The 27,010-nt window shown below is 40.2% G+C and overlaps 2 protein-coding genes across 4 annotated transcripts in view; one reads left to right on the top strand and one right to left on the bottom strand.

Annotated features, from left to right (window-relative positions):
* The first annotated feature begins 1,700 nt into the window (after positions 1–1,700).
* On the top strand, positions 1,701–8,645 carry SGO1 (shugoshin 1). Its single transcript, XM_063325171.1, has 9 exons — positions 1,701–1,804; positions 2,786–2,928; positions 3,010–3,206; positions 3,547–3,651; positions 4,152–4,216; positions 4,377–4,528; positions 5,121–5,987; positions 6,475–6,646; positions 6,888–8,645. The coding sequence occupies exons 2-9, from the start codon at positions 2,793–2,795 to the stop codon at positions 7,027–7,029; spliced, it is 1,836 nt and encodes a 611-aa protein (XP_063181241.1). The 5' UTR covers positions 1,701–1,804; positions 2,786–2,792; the 3' UTR covers positions 7,030–8,645.
* A 26-nt stretch (positions 8,646–8,671) lies between these two features.
* KAT2B (lysine acetyltransferase 2B) overlaps positions 8,672–27,010 on the bottom strand; it is a 45,365-nt gene continuing 27,026 nt past the window's right edge. For 2 of the 3 annotated variants that reach the window (XM_063325167.1, XM_063325168.1), the window contains exons 10-18: positions 26,647–26,855; positions 23,505–23,631; positions 19,915–20,025; positions 18,119–18,262; positions 15,187–15,301; positions 14,396–14,432; positions 13,982–14,045; positions 13,800–13,884; positions 8,672–10,700 (exon numbers count right to left, since the gene is read on the bottom strand). In XM_063325167.1, the coding sequence (XP_063181237.1) occupies positions 10,507–10,700; positions 13,800–13,884; positions 13,982–14,045; positions 14,396–14,432; positions 15,187–15,301; positions 18,119–18,262; positions 19,915–20,025; positions 23,505–23,631; positions 26,647–26,855 (1,086 nt within the window). In that variant the 3' untranslated portion in view covers positions 8,672–10,506. The remainder of the gene's footprint in view (positions 10,701–13,799; positions 13,885–13,981; positions 14,046–14,395; positions 14,433–15,186; positions 15,302–18,118; positions 18,263–19,914; positions 20,026–23,504; positions 23,632–26,646; positions 26,856–27,010) is intronic. The other variant, XM_063325170.1, reaches the window with a different exon arrangement.

Genomic DNA, 27,010 nt, shown 5'->3' with positions numbered 1-27,010 from the left:
CTGACATGATCTCATGTTTCAAAAGGGATCTTCACACTGCAAATTAAACTGTATTTGCAGTGCAACTTATTTGCTGAGAGGAAACGCAACCCCAATTTTATCAGTATCCATTGATGAAGTAATAGAGTAAGTTAAACGATAGTTACTTACACTACTGTAAAAACTACATAAATGAGACCAGCTATTCTGAACTGTAGAAACAAAATATATATAATCTGTCAAGGAGTGGGAAAGGATAAATGCACACATATCACAGACGACAGTTTCTGTCACGATCTATGAGAATTTTTCAAGTTTGAAATCAGCTTGCCACACCACATCCAAGCTGTAATGAACAAAATCAAGTAGGCAGGAGTAGCTGTTAGAGGAGAAAAAATGTAGCAGATACAAAAGGCTAATTTCTCAGATACAAGAATACTATTTATTCTACTGTTAATAAGATACTGCTTAGCTGATTTTTTTTTCTTCTCCCATCATAAAGCAGTGTTTAATCAAAGTTCAGCACTCTGTATTCAATATGCATAGATATTAGCATATACTAATCAGTTACAGTTGTTACAAAAATTACATAATCAAAGAAAACGCTCATGGGGTGGCAGGGAGGTGGACACTGGCCTCAAGCCTGGCACTCCACAGGGAGGGAGCTTCCCTCGCAGCCAGGCCACGAGCCTCACCTCAGTCATGCTTGTCCTATGCCTCATGGCCTGGCCACGTAAACTGCACAGAGCAGTAGTCGCCACCATCTTATCGATGAGACTTTTGGAACAGTTTGGAAAATAGGTTTAACCCTGCAGCCTTTATAGAATTTTCATTTCATAGAATCATCTAGGTTGGAAGGGACCTTTCAGATCATCAAGTGCAACCATCAACCTAATACTGACGAAAATCACCACTAAACCATGTCCCTCGGCACCACATCTACCCATCTTTTAAATGCCTCCAGGGGATGGCAATTCTACCGCTGCTCTGGGCAGCCTGTTACAGTGCTTGATAATCCTTTTGGTATAGAGATTTTTCCTAATATCCCATCTAAACCTCCCCTGACACAAATGGAGGCCATTTCCTCTTGCCCTATTGCCTGTTACTTGGGAGAAGAGGCTGATCCCCACCTCACTACAGCCTCCTTGCAGGTAGTCGTAGAGAGCGATAAAGTCTCCCCTTGGCCTCCTTTTCTCTAAGCTAAACATCCCCAGCTCCCTCAACAGAAGGGGTTAGGAACGCTCTATGAGAAGCATTTTCGAGGAGGAATTGGAAAGACTCATCTTGCTGCCTGCTGCACGGGCAACTGCTGGATGTACAATACCTAAAACGAATGGGTTTTCTTTCCTGATTTTGCTGTTTAGTAACCGGCTCCTCTATGCCCTTCTACTACAGCAGCTGAGGTGGTGCCGGCGAACGCACTCCCCGGGGCGAGGGTCTGGCCGGGGGAGACACGACAGGGCCCAGCAGGCGCCTCTGCCCTGAGCCGTGACCGCTAACGGCCGCAACAACCCTCGAAAAGCTGCCCCAACTCAGCGTAGCCGCCGCCGCCGCCTCAGCTGTTGGCTCTGCCGGGGGCGGGGGGGGGGGCCTCCGGTGCCGCCCGGAGGGGGGCGGGGCCAGGCGCGAGGCCCGGATGAGCGCGGAGGCCGGGACGTGACGCCACGCGCCGGCCCCACCAATGGGCGGGCGCAGCGGTGGATTTTGAACGCCGGCGGAGAGGTGCCAACCGCCCGGCCGCGCGCGGGGACGCTCTGCCGCGGCCCACCCTCCCGACTCCTGTCCTGAGGCTGAGCGCGCAAGCAGCCGTTGCTGCCGTTATCAGGTAAGCCGGGGCTCTGTCGGGGGGCGCCGGGTGAGAGCCGGCTGCTGCCGGTGGGGCCTGGGGGGGCGGCCGGGGCGGTATCGCCTCTGCTTGGGGCTAGGGCAGCCGCGGCCGTCTGTGGGAGGTGCCCGGGGGTGCGTACGCCTTTCTGAGGAGGGACCGCTGGTCGATGCGGGGCGTGGGGGGGGCGGCAGAGCTGGGAAGGAGTGGGTGTCCTGAGGGTCTTCAGAGTTAGAGGAGCTGGGGACCCGTTCCTTGAGGCCTCAGGGACCCTCCCGTTCCTTGAGGCCTCAGGGACCCTCCCGTTCCTTGAGGCCTCAGGGACCCTCCCGTTCCTTGAGGCCTCAGGGACCCTCCCGTTCCTTGAGGCCTCAGGGACCCTCCCGTTCCTTGAGGCCTCAGGGACCCTCCCGTTCCTTGAGGCCTCAGGGACCCTCCCGTTCCTTGAGGCCTCAGGGACCCTCCCGTTCCTTGAGGCCTCAGGGACCCTCCCGTTCCTTGAGGCCTCAGGGACCCTCCCGTTCCTTGAGGCCTCAGGGACCCTCCCGTTCCTTGAGGCCTCAGGGACCCTCCCGTTCCTTGAGGCCTCAGGGACCCTCCCGTTCCTTGAGGCCTCAGGGACCCTCCCGTTCCTTGAGGCCTCAGGGACCCTCCCGTTCCTTGAGGCCTCAGGGACCCTCCCGCTAACCGCCGCACTGCCCCGATGCCGGCGCTTGGAGGCCTTGGCCTGGTCTTCGCCGTGGACACCATGTGTTTTGCGGTTCACATAATGGGAAATAGCGATGGTAGCCACGCTGCAAAAACTGTTTTGAAAATGGCTACAGCTGTATGTCTTTTTGTATTTGTAAGTCTCTTCTGTGTGTGTATATGCAACTTAAAAATGCCATAAGCTTTACTCCTGTTTCTCTGTGCCTTTTCTTGCATTGGGGAGCGTTGTGCAACACTAGCTTAATGAGTTCTTCACCGTTTATATTTTGAAAGGTAGAAGATGGCTAAATACCTTAAAAAGCCCTTCAAAGACACTCTGGATGATATAAAAGAACGAATGAAAGAAAAAAGAAATCAGAAATGGACAAGGTTGGGTAAAATTAGCCAGATCTCCACTGCAAAGTGCAAAATAGCAAGTAAGATGATTGAGTATCTTAATATTTTTCAGAATATTTTTTTTTTAAAACCAAGTTGAAATACTCACTGTTATGTTGCAGCCAACAGCTCCATGCAAATGAAGAGCATCCAAGCAAACAACAAAGCTCTAGCTCAGGCTTTGCAAGAAGAAAAGCTCAAACTGAGGGATGCTGAGGTTACCATTCTTCAATTAAAGAAAGAGTATCAAGATCTGAAGGTTCAGATGTTTGACTTGCAAAGAAATCTTAGGTTCAAGCAAGCACAAGGATTTATTGAGGTATTTTTAATAATAACTTTATTTTTTAGTGAAGCTGAACATCAGAATCTGTGCCAATCCACTGATCTCTTTATGATCTTAAATGTTTCACAAAAAAATAACTCAAGATATAGAACAAATTGTCTCATATTTTCACCTAATCTGTTTTTTTCTGGCTACACTTTCTTCTTTAATTAAAATCTATATTCTGTGATTTTTATGTGTTTTAATCACAGTTGAAGGTACCTGACACAGGTATCCTCAGAATTTATTCATCTCGTAATGCTGTTGAGAAGCTATTATACTGGTAGTTGATACCAGAATATAACAGCAACAGTGTTTTTCTTCTTTTGTCCATTAGAATCGACTATCAGCCTTGAATGAGATAATTTCAAAAGTTTCTGAGAATTTACTGAACTCAATCGATCTCCTTGTCCCAGCAAAGAATTTGTGTTCCACAAGCGTAGTAAGTACCTTTTTCTCTTGGGGATCAGGATTTCTATTAATTCTTTCCCTTACTCTTTCCAACAGAGATGCATGTAGCTTTTGTAGCTTTTGAGATTTGAGCCTTAATTTGGGGGTATGACTAGTCCCATAGTTGTCAGTATGACACGGGGTCCCACTCTGGGGGTGTGTAGTAGGTTGTTAGTGGGACTGAGGCTCTGGTACGAGGTGGTAGGGGCAACCTGATTTTTTATGGATATGTGTCTTGTTCCCTGTACCATCCTTGCCGTTCCTTCCCCTGTCTGCTCTCTGTAAAATTGGGCTGGTGGATGAATGTGCTGACTTGCAGGAGCTGAGTATGTGAGATCCTACAGCACTTTGTGTTAGCCAGCCTCTCTGTGTCTCCCTCAGTCAAGGGCCTTGTTTGCCTTTCTGTGGGTAACTTGGCTGATGTCTAAAACTTATATATGGTGCAAGACTGTTTCAGCTATTTAGTCACAGTAAGATTTATTTTGTTGACAGAATCGGAGTGTGCTTTCTTCAGTTCTTGAAAATAGTTCCACTATCGTAGGACAAATACGTTCATTGTAAGTATCTTTTATTAATACCTATTTATATCTGAAACTTCTTTTATAGTAAGCTTAATTTTCTGTCTGGAAAAAGGTAAGAAATACAATGTAATGAAGTAGTTCATTGTCATAAAATATATTGCTATTCAGTAAATACTACCTTTGGTATTTTCTCTAGAGGACTTCTACAGTGTGCTGACAGAGATGATCAAGTACTTCCAAGTGGGACGGAGGCTGATAGCGATAGAAATGAGTTGGCACATTCTGTGTCAGAGATCTGCGAGGAATCTGACAATGCCGTTTCCTTAATCAAAATAGTTCCAGACAAAGGTAACTGAATCAGTTATTAGATGTTGCTTTAGTCTGAATCAGGGGAAAAAAAGTGTGAGTATAAGTTTAAAATGTAATTACTACTTTTGAAGTAACTGTCAAGTAATTTTCCACTTATTATCAGAAAGGTTAGATAATTAAAGTTGATAACTGGTAAACTTTTTGGATGAAGATGCCTAGCAAAATGGGGGAGGAATTTGAAAATGCTTTATCTTCTATATACCTGCAATCTAGTTTCATTATCTACCAAAAGGTTAAACAGAGTAAAGTCATCTTCAGTTGTTTATTATCGTTTATTAAATCAACAATTGTTAACAAAGAAAAATACTCAGAAAAATAAATGACCTGAAGATAACTTTCCAAACAGAACCATTTAGAGGAAAATCCTCATATAGTATACTTAACTGCTTTCTGTCTGGAAGCTGTATTGAAAAGAGCTTATCTTTATCTTCATTGCTAAATACTGGTCTATACAAATCTGGAGAAAATTCTAAGAATAGTCTTAATTTCTGACATGTTCAGAATTTGCTTAAAACCTTTCTAGATTGTTACTGTTTAGCTTTAATATGACTTTTTCCTCTTCAATTACAAGGGCAAACATCTGATTTTCGTCTGGACAACACAGGGTCAGAGCTGGAAAATGTTTCTTTAAGTGGAGACAATGGATTTGGTAAAGTGTTACCAAAAAGTGTGTCCACAAGGCGTCGCTATTCAAAGATGAGAAATCACGATGAACTTTGCACTGGTGTCTTGGACCATTCGGAAGCACCCGATTCAACACGAGAGCTTTCTAAACAGGATGAAGTTAGACTTGAGGAAAGTCTAGAGAAGTGTACTGTAGAAAACATAAATTCAGATATTTCTCAGTTGAATGAAAACAAGTTAGGCTTAGAGCTGGTGTTCAGGCGGATGGATTCTGAAACTGCACAGTTCAACTTAAGCAATAATTCTGATCTTAAACAACATGAGCGTAAAAGCAGAGAAACCTCTCAAGCAAGGAAAAAGAAGCATCAGAAGGGAAAACTGGAATGGCCTAAAAATTCTTCCAGACAACAAAGACCAAAAAAAAGACAGGGTAAAGAGGCTTCCAAAGAAAACTTGGAGTTCTTGGGTGGCTCCAGTGATGCTTATGACTTTCACTTTGAAGAGAGTATCCATCTTACACCTTTTCGACAAAATAAGGTGAATGACCCAGTGAATGACACAGATACCCATGTGGATGACAAAGATGACTTACCTGAAACTAATACTGACGAATCAAGTGCTACTGAAGATTCAGATGATAGCCTCTACGAGCCTTACAAGAGTAAATCGAAAAAAAGGAAAAGTTCAGTGGACAACAAAGATACATCACCAGTCCATGCAAGGCCAAGGTCTAAAAGATGTTTGGCACAGCGTGAGCAGAAACTCCATAATGAAAAAGAGACTGAAAGCAATAAATCAAGTGACAAGTCTATTAGTAAGTGTAAAAGTGTTCTGTAATTGGTTTTGTTTCCTCGAGAGATAACACTGTTTAAGGCATTTAGACTTTTTTATTTTCGTGTTTTTAATAAATACAGGCAGAATAATGTTATAAAAATCATTAGATTAATTCTTCTGTCTGCCTTTTTTTCTGCAGCAGAAGTTGGAATTTAAAGACAACAATGAATTAATACTGTATTTTAGATGTGTTTAATGATGTATTAAAGCTGAGAAAAAAAGAGGAGAACAAGAGTAGAAATAGAGAAGTGGAATAACAAATCACACTTTGCCTGGCACTGCTTAGTGTTAATTTAGTTTTCCAAATTAAAATCCTGACTACATGTTGACCCTCTTACGTATTCTTAAGTGGAAAGATGAAGATAATAGTTATATCTGAGAGGTACTTCACACCTAGTATGTTTATTGACATTCTCTTTTAAGCTAGCTTGCCTGAATTGTCTTAAGTGTGCCTAATTTCTTCCCAGGGCAGCCTTCTGAGCCATCTCGTGGTCATCTTAGTGACGTTACCAATACCGCCTCATTGCTCCCCAGCACTGGGAATGCAACTACTGTACCAGAAGGTGAAGGACCACAATCTCCTAAACGCAAGCGACGCTGTACTCTTACTGTGAGCTATAAAGAACCAAGTATCGCAGGGTAGGTGTCTTACTCTCCAGTTTGATATCAAGTTCATGATATTCAATCAAATGGAGGATTTGAGGGGTTTATTTAAATACTGGAAATAAGTTTTTAGCAAAACATTCAAAGAGGGGTCTGATGTTGGTAATACAAAATAGTTCATGTGAAATTCAATTTACTAGGTGAAAGTTAATGTTTTAAGTGATGTGGGGAACAAAACTCAATTTTGCCTTTTTTTTTGTTGGTGTTTTTTTAACAGGAAACTCAGGAGAGGAGATCCATTTACAGATATGAATTTTCTGAGTTCTCCAATTTTCAAGCAGAAAAAGGATACTAGGCGCTGTTCTCTTAAGAAAGAATCTCTGTCAAAATACAATGAGAAATTTGTTGGTTGTCGTTGAGATTTCCAGCCATGATAGCAGAACCATGCTCATGCCGTGAAGAAAGGAAATCTTTCATCCAGGAAATCAGTGTTGCACAGTATCTTATACAAATGTGCAATTACTTCTACATGTTTAATATTAAGGATGTAAAATTAAGGTGTCTTGGTTTTAATCCAGTGACTTGTTATTAATGATAAGGAAGACACAGGACTACTTTTGTAACTAAGGTGATTCATACAAGCTCTTTTGAGAGGAGACATCCCTACATCATGGATCTGTGAGTATATCAGAAATACCTGATGAAAAAGGTGGTGGATGTAATTTTGTGACTTATATCCTGCTCGATCTCACAGTGTTTGGCAAAGGTGAACTCCAGGCACTTAGGATGAAATGTTTTTGTGGCTTTTTTAGTAACAATGTTTGTACAGATCTTGTTTATGTAATGGTTGTAGTTTCATATTGAAGCTCATAATAAATGTCTTGGTGTTTGGAAACAGCTTGGAGTTGGCTGTTATTTTTTGCACAGTTTCCATGTTTGCTTCAAGGGTAGCAGTGTCAGCTGTGGCCATACTGTAAGCCACTGTACTCCTTCCCCCACCTTATGTAGCATAAGCATTGCTTAGAGGCAAGATTGCCAGTTGTAATTTGATTATGTAGCTGGAGCTCTTAGAAGTAGCAATTTAGGGTTGGTTGGTACTAAACTTACATTTCCTTTGTTCCTATCTGGTTATCAGTGAAGGTTGCAAAGAGTGCTCTGCTTTGGTGGAGTGTAAAATAAACCACTATTACAGGACCTCATAATTATTTTGGCTCTGCTTTGCCAAGTATCTTTACCAGGGGAAGTATTCTGCCGCTTCTGAACTGGTACCACAATGGGCAGTATGCTGGAAGAATCCTGTTATAAATGGTCCAGCAACATTTCAAGGTTGTAGAGCACTCAAACTCGCTTTTCTTTGCTAGACAAACATTTAAGAAGTATTAATGGATACATGAATGCAAAAAGTAAAGCTACATTGAAAATAAATAACGGGAAATTACAAAAATACAGGTTCATTGTCTTGCGAGATTGCCTGTCTCACTTCAATAGGTGTAAGAGCTCTCCCTTTCTGTAATAAAAATGTATAGTGTAATTACAGTTTTACTGATAATTTCTTACATGGCTCTCTCAACAGTAATAATAAAAGGATTTGGAATTCCCAATTGCCTTCATCTAAGTAACCTCATGGTGACAGTAGGTACGTACAAGCTCAACGTGGACTGTAGTTTGCTCCTATCTATCTACATGGTGTCTTGTGAAAAAGGGACTCTACTAGACAAAAACGAGAAAACAGCACGAGCGTGCTTTGAGGTGATAAATCAAAACTTGAACAGCTCAATCAAAGAATTGTTTGCGCTGTTGAGGAGATGGGAGTAACAGCACTGTAGCTCAGTTAGTATGGAGCTGGGAATGCTATTTGGAATGGTCGCAGCTTTCCATGTTGAATTCTCAGCTCCGCACACCATGCTCCCTGTGAACTCCCAAGGCTTTTTTGCATATTTTCTAGTGTGCCTGGAAGATGCGCTGACAGCATCCTTGTACCTTCACTGTGCTCCATTGTGAAATTGCTTCAGTGTATATATTTATAGTGCAAGAACTAATTAATGACAAAAGAGACCGAAATAAGTAGGATTTTGTACATATATAATTTAAAACTATTCTGTACCAGTACAATATATTAATTTTACAAATGTAAAGTTCATCAGCTGTTAAAGCATTTGCAAAACCACATATCCTACCATAACTTTATTGCACAGTATCTATGAAAATATTAATTCTTAAATTAGAAAACAAATGTTTCAATATAGAAGAGACAATCTGATTGAAAGACGATAAGAAAATCTACTCTGAAAAATAACAAAATTTCACAGGATACCAAGCTTAACAGGTGCATCTGTCGGCCCAATCTACAAAACAGGATTATAGCATCCAGTACTGGCTATTTAAAAAAAAAAAAAAATAATACTCACTGTACCTTTGTTATAGATCCAAATGTAGGTCAGACTAATCTCATACAAAACACTATGGCAAGTCTAGTGTTAACATTTTGAATACTTTGTGTACCACATTTACTACTTCCAGGTAGTTCCTGACATCTACTTGCTGAATCAACTTGTGAATTAACGTTGCACAGGCATTTCTGCAGGAAAATATTCTTTGACACAGCACAGGATTGGGTTGGGTTTTATTTTTTCAGTCTTATAACTATTGAATTTTACCAGTGTAACATCTGTAAATATAAAACACCAGGAATGAAAGTTAAATCTGTTTTTCACAAAAGCAATTATAAGTTACAGTTACAAACTAATTAGAAAATGTCAAGTGACAACTTTTTGGCCTGTTCTGTTCTCCATTAGGAAGTTAGGTGTACCTCTTAAATGTAGTGTAAGCAGCAAAATATATATATTTTATATATATATAAATGCTCAATTTGAAGATATACTAACACGAGTTGTAAAATGTTAATATGTTCCTGGGTCTAAATAATCACAGTTAATAAGCATTTACAATAAAGCTTGGTAGAAAATCCAGTTTACCACAGAGCCAAGTATATAAAGCTAGAAGCTGTCATATATTGATTTCTTTTGCATACGATAGTCTTATCTCTGCTGAATAATCTAAAGAATTTATCAGGGAAGAGTAGTAAATAGGGTGGATCATGAAGTGCATCAAAACCTTAACTCTACTAAGCCAATTAAAATTGTCTAGTATAGGCAAATCAGATTCTCTGAAGGTATTTTGGGTACTTATGTCCTGCATAAGCCAAGTCACTATGACGTTACACATCTAGCCAGTTTTTTTTTAATTTTTTTAAATAGTGGTTATGAGATTACAATTTGCAGGTAAAATATTTATCAAAACCCAAAAGGAATAGAAAAACTTGCATCTAGCAAAGATTACAGGCAGTCCTTTTTCAGAACTGGCTGCGCTCTCACAGCTTCTCAACCAGCTGAGTGTTTCTTTTAAAAAATAACATCTTATAAAAAGATTCTACAAAGAAACAAGTGTTTCAGAACCCCCCTCCCCAACTGTTGTTTTCCCTTACTGTTTTCTTTTTTACTGGAAAAAAAAAATAATAAAACTTTATCAAATAGGTACTGCATTAAGTAAGCTATAACATCTGTTGTCTGGGAATTTTCTTCATATTCCCAAACATGTGCAATTTCCCACATGTTTTGTGTGGGGTTTCTGAGGCTGTAGCTGATAAACTTACCATGAACATACGGTAATGGGCACACCAAAGAAATTTTCAGTAATTAAATACATTATAAAGCATTTTAATAAAATAATTTTTGTAACTTCAGTATAATACATGTTTGCAAAACTAAAAGGGTTTTTAAAAGTGCTAAGTATTAAACAGAAGTTTCTTGAAACCTCAAAGTCCCACAACTCAGATATATAACGGCTTCCCCTGCCCGTAAAGTAGGCACACTGTTTGGTTGTAAAAAAAGACAGTGTCACTTGTCAATTAATCCAGCTTCTTTAATTTTGGTGTAGAAGAATTTCTCCAGTATATTGGCACATTTGTAGTATTCACTCTCGGGGGGGTTGTACTCTCTGCAATTTGTAAAGACTCGCTGCAAGTCTGCCATGAATAATTTCTTAGACACGTAGTACCTATTCTTGAGACGCTCGCTCATTGTTTTGAGATCTGTACAGAAGAAAAATAGATTAACAGCGTTTGATTCAAATACTTTTTGTATGCAATATCCTTTTAGACTGATTTGTCGTCTAACACGAACTGGCAAAGCCAGGATTTGGAATTCCTAATTGCCTTCCTCTAAGGCGCAGTCCCTTTTTTAGCTTCAACAGCAACTGAGCCCCTGGAACTAAGCAATATTTCGCTGTAAGAATGATTTTGTGTAGAGTTTATTTTTTCTCCTTTAAAAGACTAAAGCATCATTGTTTTGTGTTCTTATGGTACTTTGAATTTTCTGTGGGTATCAATCAGGTGTCCCTAACTCTCCTCTCACCGCTCCGTGAGGCAAAGCTGTTGTCAGCTCTGCTGGAGGGGGCCTTAGGGGTGTAGAAGCAAAGGATTCAAACATCACAAAACACGTATGTTAATCTAAAAACTCCACTTCTGTGCGAGCAGAGCAGAGCAGAGACATCTGTCTATACTACAAGCAGTACTTGCAGCTTTGAAAAAAGACTAAATTTTTCCACACTCTACATATATTTTAATTACATCTTCAAAGTTTATAGTTATGTATCCCTTTTTAAGTCACGTGAGAACAGATCTCTCCTGCTTTCAGTGCATCACACAAAACCTTTACTTACAAGAACATTGTCTAAGAAATGCCTTCCTTTATACTAAAATCAATCATCCATAAAATACATAAATCACCTCAGTGTTCTCCACACAGTCACTTTCCCAGTAATTCTTATCAGGCATTTAAAACTTCTGTCTGCATTACAAGTGTTCCAGGAGTGAGTACAGGAACAGAAGTAGTGGGAGGGGTGCTGGGTGCCTTGACTTTTCTCACCTCAGATGCTCTAACAACTATTTTTTTTTTAAGCACTGCTTGAGCCAGGCTTCAGCAGCACCTTTGTGTAACCGCAACAGAAACAGCTGAAACAGAGAAGACTTACTGCCAACAAGTATTGCAAGGAAAGCACAGACCACAGACCTCCAATGCAAAGCCATTAAACCTTAAAAATTAAGATTTAAAAATACAGCTATGGGTATTTTTGTTTTGGTTTGGTTTGGGGGTTTTGTTTTAGTTTTTTTAATGGAGATTTGACTTTGGTAAAACAGAGAAAATACCTGCCAAACTGCCAAGAGGGGACTATTTAAGAAAACTTTGATGGATGCTCTCAAATACCTCTTCCAATGATACATAGCTTGTCATTCACTAACGTTGCACAATATTTTCCAAAAGCAAAAGCTCATTCAGCTCCCATTAAATCCGCAATTTAGGTGCTACCTCTACACTAGATGTCCATAGCCTAATTATATTATCCAACTGAGAAAGTTGTTCAGGTCACCCTAAAGCAAACATCGCCCGTTAAACTGCTCTCCTCTAACTACAGTGAAAGCTTGGCTCCATCTGTCACTCAGCTGTACAGCTTTCGTATTGCAGATGAAAAGGAAAAAAAAAAAAACCCAAACAGTATTTCTTGAAAATAAGCAGCTGAAAGAGCACTTAAACCAAGAAAAAAGTTGTTACACATCAGAACTGACCTTGAGCCGTAGCCAAAAAAACCTACAGCCACACCTCTAAAATATTGTACAATTTAGGCTGTGTGCAAACGTAAAGAAAAATGTTGTATCTTGCATGTGACAGCATGAGAAAAGACAATGCTGTTTCGTTTTAATTGAAATTACATCTGAGCGATTTTTGTACAGTATCAGCGTGCTGGAGGAAGAGAGGAGAAGTTGGCCATGAATCAAAACGCAGTTTAGTTGTGCTGGGTTCCGGAGCTGAAAAAACAAAGCAAAACTAAACCAAAGACCTCAGCTTAATCCTAAAATGAGAGCTGCTGCCCCCACCTCCAATGGAACACATCTGAACAAGGAAAGGACAGGCAACATTCCTACTGCGGGTTTGCCAACCCAGACACTAAGTTCTTTGTAACCACAGTTCAGATTAAATGGCCATCTAGATCCAGCCTCTGCTCAGAAAAGCAGAGAAAACTCCACGGGAGGATGTCAAAATTCTTTTTCTTCATTGCTAGAAAATACATTTGTGTCACGGATACAGGAAGCCGTCTGCTGTTTTATAAAGTACAAGTATATTTACTATTTGGAAATTATAAATTGTTTATAAAAAAAAATCATTAAGCCAAATTGGTACGCACAGGCTAGGAGCCTATGCAAAGTCTCTTATTCTCTGAGAAACTGATTGATCGTAGCCTGCAATGAACTTGTACTTCATTCTCTAATAACATTAAAAGGTACGGAAACTGTAATCAGAAAGATGGCGGTGGGTATTGCATAAACAATGAAGTAGTAAGCAGGATTCAGGTTCAAATCTGCTGCAATACAAATCAAAACAAGCATCTATTTGGAACAGCACTGAATCATCATCGAAATTATATGACCCAGCAGTCACAAGCAAAGAAAAACGTTATTAGTAGTTGCGTACTTCCCTTTGCAAGTAATCCTGCATGACTTAAAAATAAAAATAAATAAATAAATAAATAAAAACCACCTCTGACAACTTTGGCAGATCTAAAATACAAAGATAAAAGTTATCTTACAATCAGTTGCACGAAGCATTTTCCTAAACTTAAAATGGAGCAAACCGTTAAAACTCAATTAGAAAACCCTGGTACTTTTGAAAAGGTTTTCTCTGTGTGATTTAGAAAGCTTAGACCTCTTTTTCAAAGCAATTAAAATGCTCAGGCGTTCCTGAAAGTTTGCCTTGAGTTTTTTTTTTTTTTTTAACATAGCAGTAGGATCTGCAATGACCGGGTACCACATACAAGAACGCATTGGCACAACTCACATAAACCAGCTCGGTCCCAGAACGTTTCCAGCTGGCTGCGCTGTTTAAGAGCTCGCTAGGGCTCCCTCGGGCATACTAAGATTTCACATGTACACACTGTAGATGCTTCGCAAAGGTCACAAAGCAGTCATAAATTTCAAACGACAGCATCATACTCTTGGCACTTCAGAGCTGCAAGCTATTCAGCTGCAAGTAATATCTACCTTTTAACATAAAACAATCCAATTACAATTTATCTGCTATGTCTCCAACTATAAAGATTTTTAAACTCTATACTTAAAAAATGTTAATGGCATTACCCATGGGAAACCTTATAACTTCATAATATCCAGGAGCTTCTGTTCTCTTCACAGGTTCCATGAAGGGCCAAGCGCTTTGATGGCTCTTTGGTAAAGAAAAAAGTAAGGTATCTAATATGGAAACTCTATATCAGAAATCATTTAAAAATCTTTACAGAAGGTAAACTAGAACTAGCACTCACCTTCACCTGTTGCAGGATGGTTTTTAACGTGCTGTAAAGTTGATCTGGATCCTTGGGCTCCTTACTTGAAAGAAAATACGAATACAAAAAGATTAGCTTGAATCCCGTATCTTCATTCCTATGACGTGCTTCTTACCTAAAAGCAACTCCAAAGTTTCAAGCATTTTATGGAAGAAACAAAATTAAAACAAATAAACAAAAAAACAAACCCAACCAAACCCCAACACCTCCCACCCCTCCAAAAAAAAAAAAAAAAAACAACCAAAAAACCAAGCAAATCCACTTAAGAACCATCCTTTGCGGATTATTTATGTTTTCCAATGGATGGAAGGAAATATCAAATGACATCGTTTCAAGACTTTTCTCAAAGGAATCTCCAAACTGCTTCGTCATTTTGCTTTGTGCAGCACTTACCCTCTTTCTTTTCCACTTGGTTTCCAGCCAGTCTCTCCTGCACACCAACAAGATGAGAGATTACATGGGAACTACAGCAGGTCAAAACATTAACTGAGTTATTGCAACTCTAAAAGATAAGCCATTTCAGCACTGCTGCAGCAAAATGGGTTTGTTTTAATAAAAGCTGCTCCTAATAAATAACACAACCATCTAGCCTACAGCCCCATTCAACTTCCTACATGCCTCCCTCCAGACTGCCAAAAAGATTCTAAAATGTTCCTACATGAAATACACATTTTTTCCATAATTCAATACATATTTTACCACAACCTCTGTAAAGAATTATGATGTTGAAGTCATCCAATTTGACACCCTAGGGACAGACAATAAATTGCAGAAAAGCACAGTTGAAAAAAAAGCCCCCAAAAGATGGCAAACGTTCTAATTCTGTTTTGTGTCCTCTAAGTCCATGTTGAGCATGGAACTCATCCTTGTACAGGAGTGCAGTGCACGACAGTGGTGCCAGAGGGCAACTGCCGACTACACCATGATACAAATCAAAGAGGGATCACATATAAATAAAATTACACACATGTACATAAAAGAGGATCAGCGTAGGATGCCTTGGGGAAGTCTTGAAGACAGTAATTGTAATAGAAGCACAACAATCTTCACAGAAATCTAATCAGCAGACCAAAACAATTACATTTTAATCAAAAAGAAATATGTGACTACATTAGCATTTCAGGTCTTGGACCTCTCTTGGGCTGTTCTGCTTCTGTTCTACATTAAAAGAGGTTGATACGTACTAATTCCAGGAATGCTTTCTATAGGAATCTGCCGTACTCCATCTTTGAAGCAAGAAAGGCCAGGATAAACTTTGCGTATCTGAGCTTGTTTCCTCTCAATGAGCTTTTTAATGATCTGTAATAAAGCAGCAGAGAAAACAATAACTGACTTTCTTAAAAGTAACCCAGAGGATTAATGCAAAACTGTGATGAACAGAAACACTCTCGCTTCCTAATCTTATGGTCCTTATAGATCCACTGAAGCTGGTAAGAGGGGTGAGCTACCTGGCCAAGCACGGACTCTGCGGATGAGGCTACCGAGTCTCTCAGCTGCCTATTTAGGCACAAATCTGGAAGAAAAGAGTCATCACAAGCTGCACAGCTCCTGGGAAGATGGCAGCGGAGGTAGGGAAGGAAAATCCCTGGAAGTAGGTTTGGGAACTGACTCTAATTCCAATAGCTGGTGTTTCCGAACTGCTTCAGCACAGCGGGTCAGATATTTCAAGGCATATATTAAATGCACATATTTCAATGCACGTATATGTTCATATTCCAAAATTTTAGAAATATCTGTTCACTTTGAGGTCTCCACAGGAGACGTAGGAGTTGCTCAGATATCAGTCAGAGCTGCTCTCACTGAAGATTTTCCCTCGAGGAAGTCGGAATGACACCACTCTGGAACTGATAGTCTGCTCTGCTTGTAAATGCCAGAAAAGGCTTTCCCATTCTCTTCTGCTTTGCAATCTCATTACCTCAATTCTAAGTAATTTTCTCTGGTGCTTTTGATACACACTTAGACGCTTACCTAAGCTTTGCGTGTCCTGAATATGTCATTTTCAAAATGGCTTACTTCATTACCGGGAGTAAACAAATGTGCAGCCACTCAGACCACCACAGTTTGAGAGACTACTTTCTTTGGAAATAATAAAGATGGATATATTTTTATCTTTAAGGACTTTCACTCCCCCACACATAGTACTTTCTCTCAAAGAAGAGGAAAAGAAGAAAATCAGACTTTCAATAGAGGTTACAAATGTTAAGAGAAATACAGTACACGACAGTACCATGGTGAGATTCCAGGTACTTTCAAACTAATTGTGAAATCCAGCTTAAACCCTTCTTATAATTTAGGAACTAGTGGCTCTTCCTGATTAAAACAAGCTGTTCAATCAGTAACACTGACTACTCACAAGTCAGCAGGTCACAAAGTTTGCATAAAGGGATTTTTCATATTTTTCAGAATGACTGTAAATTAGCTACCAATCAGGCAGTGCAAACTCACAAACGGTGGTCTGTGTGACTCGTGCCCAGTCTTGGGTGACATGGTCTTAGCAGCTATAGGCACATACTCTAATTCTTTAAATAAAAGCTTAGATCCCATGAAAAGCTTCACTTCTAAAAAGACAGGACTAGAATAGTCCAGTCTGGCCAATACCAGCAGCAAAACAAATCAGTACATAACCCATACTGTCAACATGCAAAATTCTAATTATGTCCAGGTATCATCTTCATTGCTTTTGATTTGAGCAGACAGGTGAACATTCTTCAAAGAACTGCAGACCGTGAGGGCTATTTCTATATTTACTTGGAACGGGGAGAATGAAAAGCCTGACCCGTGTTCCGAGTGCCGAACAGGCAATCCTAAGAGGCACTTCCAAAAGTGTACATATTTGTTCTCAGAGAAGATACACCAGTAATCATAGATCAGTGTGTAGTAACAGCTTGCTTTATAACAAGGGGTTATATATATGGGGATATATGGTTATATATATATGGGATGCCTGGAGGACCAAGGTACTTCACTTCCAAGAGGAGCATCTCTAAGTGCTTTGGAACAAAATGGACAGCACACCAAATCAGAGAGTGAAGAACGCAAAATAACATATGTTAATAAAGCAGTCCCAAAATGACTATGTTAAAATCTAACTTAAGTTTTTGGAAATGACATGTCGACGGTTTGGGCCTAGAACTGCATTACTGCAGTTAAGCACGCCTGAGATGTAACAGGCTACAAGAGACACGTCCATTATCTGCCCACCCTGACAATAGCCCATCCCTGGGGGGAAGGTAGACTGTGATCTGAAGAGTAGCCCAGCCAAGCACAAATGAAAGGGAAAAAAATGATGATCTATGCTGTATGGACATATCAAAACTTTCCCAATAAGTTAAGAAACCTTGTAAACTAAATATATAGCACTCAGGTATTGTCTGTCTTTCTGCAAGCATGGGCCAAATAGTTCTACTGGAAAGAAAATGATTGTTCCATAAAGAAGCGTTTTAACAAAACAAGAAGTCATGAGATTTGACCAACCTTGAAAGAACAAATCATCCTTGTAATTTCTATTTAAGAACCCAGGAAGGTATTTAAACACAACTGGAAACATCTTAATTATTTTGCTAATAAACCGCCTTATTATATGGAATGTTATGATGGATTAAGTAAAGAACATCCCACAAACTCCAAAAACGCACAGGCTGGAATTTAAGACAGCCCACCCTTGATTTGTACATTAAAACACTGGCAGAAAAAGGAATAATCTCTCTCTCAAGTAAATACAGGACATGCAGTACAAACACCACATTGAAAATTCAACCTAACGAACACTACTGTCTTGGAAGGGTGGGTGGAGAGAAAAAAAATTCAGAACGCTGCAGAACAAATCAATCTCACAAAATTTTGCTTAGTTATCATCTACAATGATAAAATTTATCTATGAAATACTGCTCAAAATATCAGTACTTCTCAACACGTCTTTTATCATAAAGTTATTAAGGTAGAATTGAATGCCCCAACTGCAATATTATGGCACTGAGAATTGCATGAAAGAACAATTCCAACTAATAAAAATATAAATTCCAATGTTTTAAGCTCCAAAGCAAGGAAGAAAGCCAACCTGCACTTACTGAACTGTGTTTCTAAATATCTGAATGGATTGTAACGTTCAGCCTTTACCTCCTTTTGCTTTTTAATGATGACAGAAAATTCCGTGTAGGGGATCCTTGGATTTAATTCACATCCCATTAACGTGGCACCCTCATAATCCTTGATGTAGCCAACATATTTTGCTTTTGGTACTTTAATATCTTTGGAGAAACCCTAAAAAAGAAAAAACCCAAGTTGCCATGACACCACTTTGCTTTTACATTTGTTTTAAATGAAATGGGATGACGATTTATGACCAAATTCATCAGCATGTTAAAACACAGGCAATACAATGGAAAGAGTAACAGATCATGGTTCATTGTGTTACAAACACCTTCTGATGGCAGTCACTTAACACAAGAATAGTTAATTCGTTATACGTATAGGAAGAGAAGGGAGATAAGGAAGACAAAGAGATGGAGGAAAAGATTTTTACTGTAGTCAAACTGACTGGGTTTGTTTGGTTATTTTTCAAAAAAAAAAATATGTTTTAACATTGATGCATGCCAGTCCTTTAGTCATTAGTGAAGGAAAATTACTGTTCAAGTTTAGGAGGCCTTTGTCCAAAGATAACAGTAATTTTATAGCCAAAAAACCCAATGTTTCTTGTTGGTTCTTTTATTTCCATATTTCAAGTGAAAAAAAAAAAAAAAAGATAACAAGTCCTATTAAAAGTTCCAAAGTTACATTAGAGCCTTCATACAGTTCAGAAGTTAAGTGAAAAACAAACCCACAAACGTATTAACGAAGACAATAAAAAGCAGTGCAGGACTCCCACTGTTTCATTCTTCTGTTACAGTGGTATCTATGAAACCTCAGTAAAAATAAGGAACCCAACCAGGACTTCTGCTTCACAATTTACAGTCAAAGACTTGAGAGAGAAGGCTCACATGGAGAACCGCACCTTCAAATCGGGGAAGGGTGATTTCAGAAGTGAAAAGGGACTGTCTGCACAGATCTGACAGCAATATCTCAAGCCCACGTTTTATTCATTTTGAATGCGCAAAGAGCAAATTGTACCAGTTTTGTATTTGGAATCATAGAACAGCTGAGGCTGGAAGGACTAAGGAAATTCATCTAACTCTGTCCTTGCTCAGAGCAGGTCTCATCAGATCTGGTTGCTCAAGGCCACGTTTGCTCTTGAAGACTGCCAAGGTCAGAGGTTCCACAGCCTCTCTGGGCAACATTTGCCAGTATCTCACCAGCCTTATGGTTAAAAAAAAATAATTTTTTTAAAAAATCTCCTTATATCTAGTTATTATTTTCCATGATCCAACTTGTGTCCATTGCCTCTAGTCCTATTGTTGTACACCTCTGAGAAGAGTCCAATTCTATCTTCGCTACGTTATCTTGACCAGATAGTTAACAACTGTTTATCACATCTATTTTACAGATTAGACATCACAATCTTTCCTGAACTTGAACCTCATGCTTCAAATCAGGAGGAGCTGTTGACCACAGGTCAGGTAAGTTCTAGTCTGCTGAAGGTATGTCTGGTCCTTCTTCTGGACCTTCTACCTTCTTCTGGTACTTCTTCTAGAATCAGTGAAGGAAGTGAATGAATGATGGAGCAACCAACCCATATTCAACTGGTTTTTAGACTTGACAAATTATAGGCTATGCACCTATACCGAGATGATTCCATCAAAGTAAAATGCATTATAAGCCAATATCATTACACAAGATGAAGACAGAGCACATTCTGTAGATATACACATAAAACTGCAGTATACATTTTATCCAACAACTTTATCAAGTCTAGTTGTTTAGTTCATCCCTGCTAGATGTTAACTTCTTGCACCAAGTAATTTCTTACATCAACTTACTTGTTTTTTGAAGTAGCCGATAGCATATTCATCTGCATATGTGAGAAAGTTGAGAATGTTGTGTTTGATATGATACTCCTTCAGATGGTTCATTAGGTGAGTCCCATAACCCTGTGTGAGACATACAAGGAAAAAGCCATTACAAAGCCTCTGGGGACTGCATGTACTAGAAACTGTGGACCAAGGGTTATTACAGACTGTTTTTCAAAATGCAGTCTTTGATCTAGATCCCATTTTAAAGATTTTCTCATAACAAACTTGGTGAGGTGTACTCAAGACCAAACTTTTTTCAGCCTTTTAAGGGTATCTTTGTGACCCATCAGGGAACACAAAATATCACAGCTTAGACTGTTATAATCATTTAGGTTGGAAAAGACCTTTAAGATCATCAAGTCCAACTGTTAACCTAACACTGCCACGACCACCACCAAACCACGTCCCTCAGCACATCTACACGTCTTCTAAATATCTCCAGGGATGGAGACTCAACCACTTCTTCCCTGAGCAGCCTGTTCCAATGCTTGATGACCCTTTTGCTGAAGAAATTTTTCCTAATATCCAATCTAAACCTCCCCTGTCGCAATTTGAGGCCATTTCCTTGAGGCTTCTAGCGTCTGATTGACTTTTAATCTAAAAGTGACCAACACCTAGACTCTCTCTAGGGGTAATGCATAGCTCTAAAGAGGTACATTGTCCTGGAAGTTGTAATTCAAGGTGCACCCATTATTTTCTTCCTTTTAAGTTAGATATTAACTATTAATAGTCACATATTTCCCCAATAATAAAACTACATATATTGTAATAATAGGGCATCCTTTCTTAGCCGTATCACTTCAAAACTGCAAAGCAGTAGCAATGCCAAAATGACTCCATCTAGAGGAACCCATTCTGAGATGAGATCTCTGTTTTACTGCACTCTGTGCACCTGGAGCAGAAACAGCCTCTGCCTCGAGGGATTTATAATCTGAACTTATCATAGGGCATAAAAGGGAATAGTGAAAGTTATTACCATAATAAGCATCAGAAAACTACTGAGTCCCCAATCAAATAAACAGCTACGCCTTCTGACTGCACACAGGAATAATTTCCATTTTCATTCAACCCCAAAGTAAACAAAAGGTACCATTTATTCACAGTTCCAAGTAAGCTTCCCCTTCTGCTGTGAAATGAAGAAATATAAAACAGACAGGAAAGCCAATAATAATGTGTTGCTCCTGCATATTTTCCAGTTTTAACAGCATGCAGAATAACTGGACGCTTACAGAAATAGACAGGGAATGGTTTTGGGTACTCTGTTCTTGGAAACTGGGGGAATTTCTAGTTATATACATAAGTCAGAAAAATAAATTAGAAAATAGATAGTTCTGATTTAATTCACAATTTAATAGGCTCAAACACAGAAATAGCCAGATGAAAGCAAGTTAGGTTATTGCCAAAGCTCGATACAAAAAATTTTGTAGTGGCACGTTTTCTTTAAAAAACTACCTCTCTAGGTACAAAATTTTGTGCGTTAGTCCTTTCTTTCCAGCTAATGAATGTTTGAAGCACCTCATATTCAGACCTCATATTTGAAATTAAGGCCTCATATGTAAAAAATAAGTACTTCTGAATTTGAGGAAGCTCTTAAAGCCGTATGTTCACTTGTTAAAGTGGCACACATCATGCACGGCATCAAATACAAAGGGGTTTGACCACTGACAACATGTTAAGGGGTGCTGCATTTCTTAGAACTCAGAAGTGCTCAAGATAATGAAGATACTTTCTAATTGCAAGTTTGAGTTCTCAAATTCTTTGAAGAGGATGAAAATCCTGAACCAAAAATTTGAATGAAAAATGTATTCCTTAAATGCAAGCTAGCAGTACGTCAGCTAGCCAAGCTCCTCGCTTCCCTTCTCATCAGCAGGGTGAAGGGAACAGGGTATGAGGGACTGACATTTTACTTACACCTGAAACATTGCAATTCATTCCAGTAATTCTAAAGCATCTCATCTCTGAGAAAAAATGTCAACTTTGTGTCTCGAAGAAATTCCAGCAATGATGATGGCGATTACCACAAACATTTTCTGCTGACCTATTATTTTTATAACCTTCAACGGATTTATTAATTTTCACGAACACTTGCCAAAGCCTAACAATCCTAAAAGGAAACTAAGCCATATACAGTAAAATTTTAACTAATTTTGTAACATGGTATCAAACTATCTCAAAAACAATCCAACTTCTAAATATGACATATAAAGGAAAACAGTACCCATATTTCTTACTCTACCCGCAAATTGAATTAAAATAGGAATTTATCTTTCCCAAGAGCAGGCAGTTCGCACACGTGTGAACATTTAGTTTTTCCTCAGTTATCTGCTGGTAGGGGTTACCTTAGTCAGATAGAAATGTGGGAAGGCAAATTTTCAGAAATAGTCAAGTAATACAGCGAGGCACCCAGAGGGTAACAGAAGAAACTGTGCGTTATGTGTGCATATGCATCCTAGGAGGCACTCTGAGAGGTCAGATTTGTTTGCTCTGTTATATTCTGAAAGGTTACTCCTAGCAAATCACAACATACACTTTTGGCAGCCTAATTCATATAGGGCAGTCGGTTGGTTTAGTAAAATGAAAACACCTTTTATGAATTAGTCAAGCTTAGAACAGACGTGACTTAAGCAAATTCCGTTATCGTTCGCATTTGCTAAAACACTTTGGATACTTTTATGACAGGCCACCGCAAAGTGCAGGGGAATGCTCCCCTCGAACAACGGAGCTGACTAAAATCAAATGTAACCCAAGTCCTAACAGCCGTCGCAGGCTGTCAGTCCCACCGTCTTACCCTTCCACAGCCAGAGCTCTTCCCTTCAAAACAGGGCACACAATTTCTGCACAGTCAACTGCTACAAACTCCGAATTAACCCTCATCTCAGCTCTAACAGTTTCAACTGAAAAACGAAGCTACAGCACCATCTAAAGGCAAAATCCTGAATCAAATGGTCATAGTTCGATCCACCTGTAATCCCCAGGAAAGCAGGAGGAACCTCCTGTATTCATAGGGCTCTATATTCTTTCAATACAGCCACTAATTCTCAACACTCGGAGAACATCTTGTGAGATTAACTCAAAAAAGGATGTATAGAATAGACCATGTGCTTATTTTGAGACGCAAAACTATACCTCATTTTTTTGATGTATCTCACTCTGATTGAAGTCACGTAACGCCACAAAGTGATTGAACGCAAATTACTGTCACGCACAAGCAATACTGATTTCACCCATGAGGCGGTACGCTACACAGAGAGGCAACTGCTGACGACAGAGGAGTCAATAGTCCAAGAAGGGGGAACTACTGGCCACTATTGTTATGTCGAGAATTTTTTTTTTTATTTCATTAGTTACAAGTAATCCTACTATTATGCTGATGATTCCAAATCTGCACGTTTCTTTAGGTTTTGTGTATTATATTCAGAATCACTGTATTTTTCAAATTCTATTTCTGTTTGGCAACTCAGCAATATATTCAACGTGACTAATAAAATTAGGAACATACCCAGTAGTGAACGGGACTCAAATACATTTAATAAACTCTAGTAGAGAATTATTTTTACCTTGACTTGCTCATTAGAAGTCACAGCACAGAAAACAATCTCCGTAAATCCTTGGGAGGGGAACATCCGGAAACAGATACCACCGATAACACGACCATCTTTTATTAATGCAAGGGTCTTGTGTTTCCTGAGTAGACAAAAATGTCACTTTAATTCATGTACATAGTACATAAAGTGCCATTACTTTCCTTTTTTCAGAAACTTGATTCACTTCTTTCCATGATGCTAATGCAATTGTATATGCCTCTGTTAAGTTAGCTGCTTGTATCTACAGAAGAGTTGCTATTTTAACATTATGCTTTGAATTTACCATAAATTCATCATTCACTCAGCAAGGTCCTGGCCTTGCCAAGTACTCCTAGACACTAGGGTAATGCCCAATAAATAAGTCGTATTGCTTTCATTGACTCTACTGCTGACAATTATGCCATTGCACAGTTCTCAGGGTGATTTTACCCTGACTAAGTTAGAAATTAATGGAGTTACAGGACAGCAAGTCCTTTCTAAGGGATTCCTGTTTCCCTGCATGCACCCTCTATAGCTGAGCTATCAGTTTCAAATGCAGCTGATGAAGCAAGAAATGATATTCTGTATTTCTAATTATCCACTCCTAATGGAATCAAGACCAGAATAAATACCCATTTCTGTTGCACTTACATTGACTGCCAGGAAAGATATAATGAGAAGCAATCTGAACTCTTCTGTCAAGGATTAAGAATTTTAGTGTAATCCCCAAGGTCTGCAAAGATTCGCACTGCACCTGCTCCCTAGATTACTCAACACATGGTATCATATAAATTGTATAAACACCACCTCAAATTTACAGAACACATCTTGGGGGAGGGGGAGGTTGGTGCCAAAAGTGAGCTCCTTCCAAAAAAGGGTAGTCTGAAGAGTAGTTATATTTTATGTGCCATCATGGAAGGAGATTTTATACATTTTATATAGTCTTATTTTTCTCGTACTTATTTTGGTGCTTTTATTTGCAGAATGACAACAGCAATGTAGAAGCTTGAGCTTTTCATTTTGTTTACTCATGTTTGAGTTGTTTAAGCAACAAGATTCAGTAATTCAGTGATTCACAGCAGATGCTGAGGTTCTCTGAGCTGTCCAGGCGACACACTTCGCTTCCTTTGGGTCAACCGTTTGCCACAGGCACATAAAGGAGGGAACTTTCCTCCTGTAGCAATACCCATACCTCTTTCTCAAGCACAGCCTGCTCTCTAGATGGATATCTATACTAAAAGGCACTTAAATCACCAGCAGTTCCTCTCAGCCTACTAGAAGAGTCTTTCCCAATAAGGGAGGACCTAAAGAAATATGGGAGAAGGCCATGACTCAACACCACTACTTCACAATCTTGCTTTGATGTTTGGTTCTGAGGGAACCTGTATTCTTCAACCAGTGGCCTCTGTTTGCAATCACAGCGCTGCTAAGGCTCCTAAACTCAGACAGAATCCTGGTGCTGCCTCTCTCTCCCAATGAAGCGTTTTTTGCGCCACGTAGAGATGTAAAAGACTGGTGCTGGCCCTCGTGAGAACACAGAAGGCCCCAAGATCAGACTTCTGGGCAGGATACTGAAGTCCTGCCCAACAGTTCCCAGCACTGGGCTCTTTGTGCTTCACACAGACCCAGCAGCAGCGGTGTTTGCTGGCACCGAGAGTGTATTGCCGAGGGAAAGCCAGTGAGCCTAAAAGCAGAGAAAACGGTTCCAGAAATGTTTTCGCAACGGCTGCAGCTGCAATACCGAGCACAAAGACAGAAGCTGGTATCTGAGTCCATAAGAGAGCCACAGAAACGATCAGAGGGATGGAGCACCTCTCCTATGAGGAAAGGCTGAGAGAACTGGGGTTGTTCAGCCTGGAGAAGAGAGGGCTCCAGGGAGAGCTTGCAGCCTTTCAGGACTTAAAGAGAGCTTATAAGAAAGATGGGGATAAACGTTTTAGCAGGGCCTGTTGCGATAGGACAAGGGGTAATGGTTTTAAACTAAAAGAGGGCAGATTTAGACTAGACGTAAGGAAGAAATTTTTTTCAATGAGAGTGGTGAGACACTGGAACAGGTTGCCCAGAGAGGTGGTAGATGCCCCATCTCTGGAAACATTCAAAGTCAGGTTGGATGGGGCTCTGAGCAACTTGATCTAGTTGAAGGTGTCCCTGCTCGTTGCAGGGGGACTGGACTAGACGGCCTTTTAAAGGTCCCTTCCAACCCAAACTATTCTATCACTGGTGGTGGAGGAAGGTTCTTCCACAAACCAAGCTGGGCAGTTGGCTGCGGTCAGCTCAGTCAGAGCTCCTCAAGGTCTCCATTGACATGCAATGAGCCCACAGGCATGCTCCACTGTGATGTGCTGCAGTCAGTATGGTGGGCCCCTAGGCTATTCTTGGGCATGGATCATTCAGAGGCAGAAATTTGGGAGGGACATCTTGGTCAAGAAGAAGCAGGCTCTGCAGGAAAACATAATGGTAGAAAAGTGGACACTTCTGAGGAGAACCTCCCTTCGTGCTTTAGCAGCTAAGGCACAATTCAGTCAGGACACTAGGGTAGTGGAGGACCACATGCAACCTGTGGATGCTGCTATAGCCAATGTGTCTCTTTTCAAGTGCCTGCAGCGTAGAGTTGCACCCAAAGCAAGACAGGAAACTCGCACTGATAAACAGAAAAACAATGTGTTTGGGTGAGGAGTGATTTGTTCCACGCTGACTGAAATGCTGCTGCTCTTTATAAATCCCACAAGTTCTTCTGATTGAAAAACTTCAGCCTCTGCTGCTATTTCGTTCACAGTCTCCGCACATGGAGCAGCCTGCAAGTTAGTGTGGGCCTGGAAACCACTAATAAGCACCATAATAACTTTCGACTTTCAGTTCTAACATCCGAAAGTACAAGACAGTTTGGTGCCTTCCCTGCAGGCCCGCTTCCCACAACTAAAGCCACTTGTCATTAATACCGCCACCAAGACGGAATTTGGGTACAATCCAATTAGACCGGCCAGAAGCTATGGGGGCTTTAAAAGATGGGAAAAGGGTAGCACGGGCAGAGCTGCCCTCCACGCCACCACAGCTGGCCCCTTCCTACACCACTGCCTGCAACCAGCATCAGGGTCTCTCGGTCTCACCCACCAAAACCCTCTCCAGCGGCACTCACGGATCAAAGACCAAGCGTGTGATGTACTCCTTTGGCATCCGAGGCAGCTGATGGGAGAACACGTTCTGCAAACCAACCAGCCACATCATGATCTTCTTGTTGGGCTTCTGGTTCAGGGAGTTGCCGACCACATGGAATTCGATCACCCCCCTGCGCTCCTCCAGCCTTGCCGCCTCGTCCCGGGCCGAGTGCGCCGAGAGGAAGTTGGTCTGTACCGCACAAGAGAGGAACAAAATCACATTTTGGAGATTTCACATCCTCAGACGTAACAGCCTTAAGGAACAAACAAACGAAACCCCCTCTTTTTTCCAAGCCATCTTTTTACAAAAACAGCGCTGACAACGTTGATCTTTTTTTAGCAGAA

Source organism: Chroicocephalus ridibundus, chromosome 2 (genome assembly GCF_963924245.1).
Source record: "Chroicocephalus ridibundus chromosome 2, bChrRid1.1, whole genome shotgun sequence".
Taxonomy (NCBI): domain Eukaryota; kingdom Metazoa; phylum Chordata; class Aves; order Charadriiformes; family Laridae; genus Chroicocephalus; species Chroicocephalus ridibundus.
This window is presented reverse-complemented; position numbering and strand designations above follow the sequence as displayed.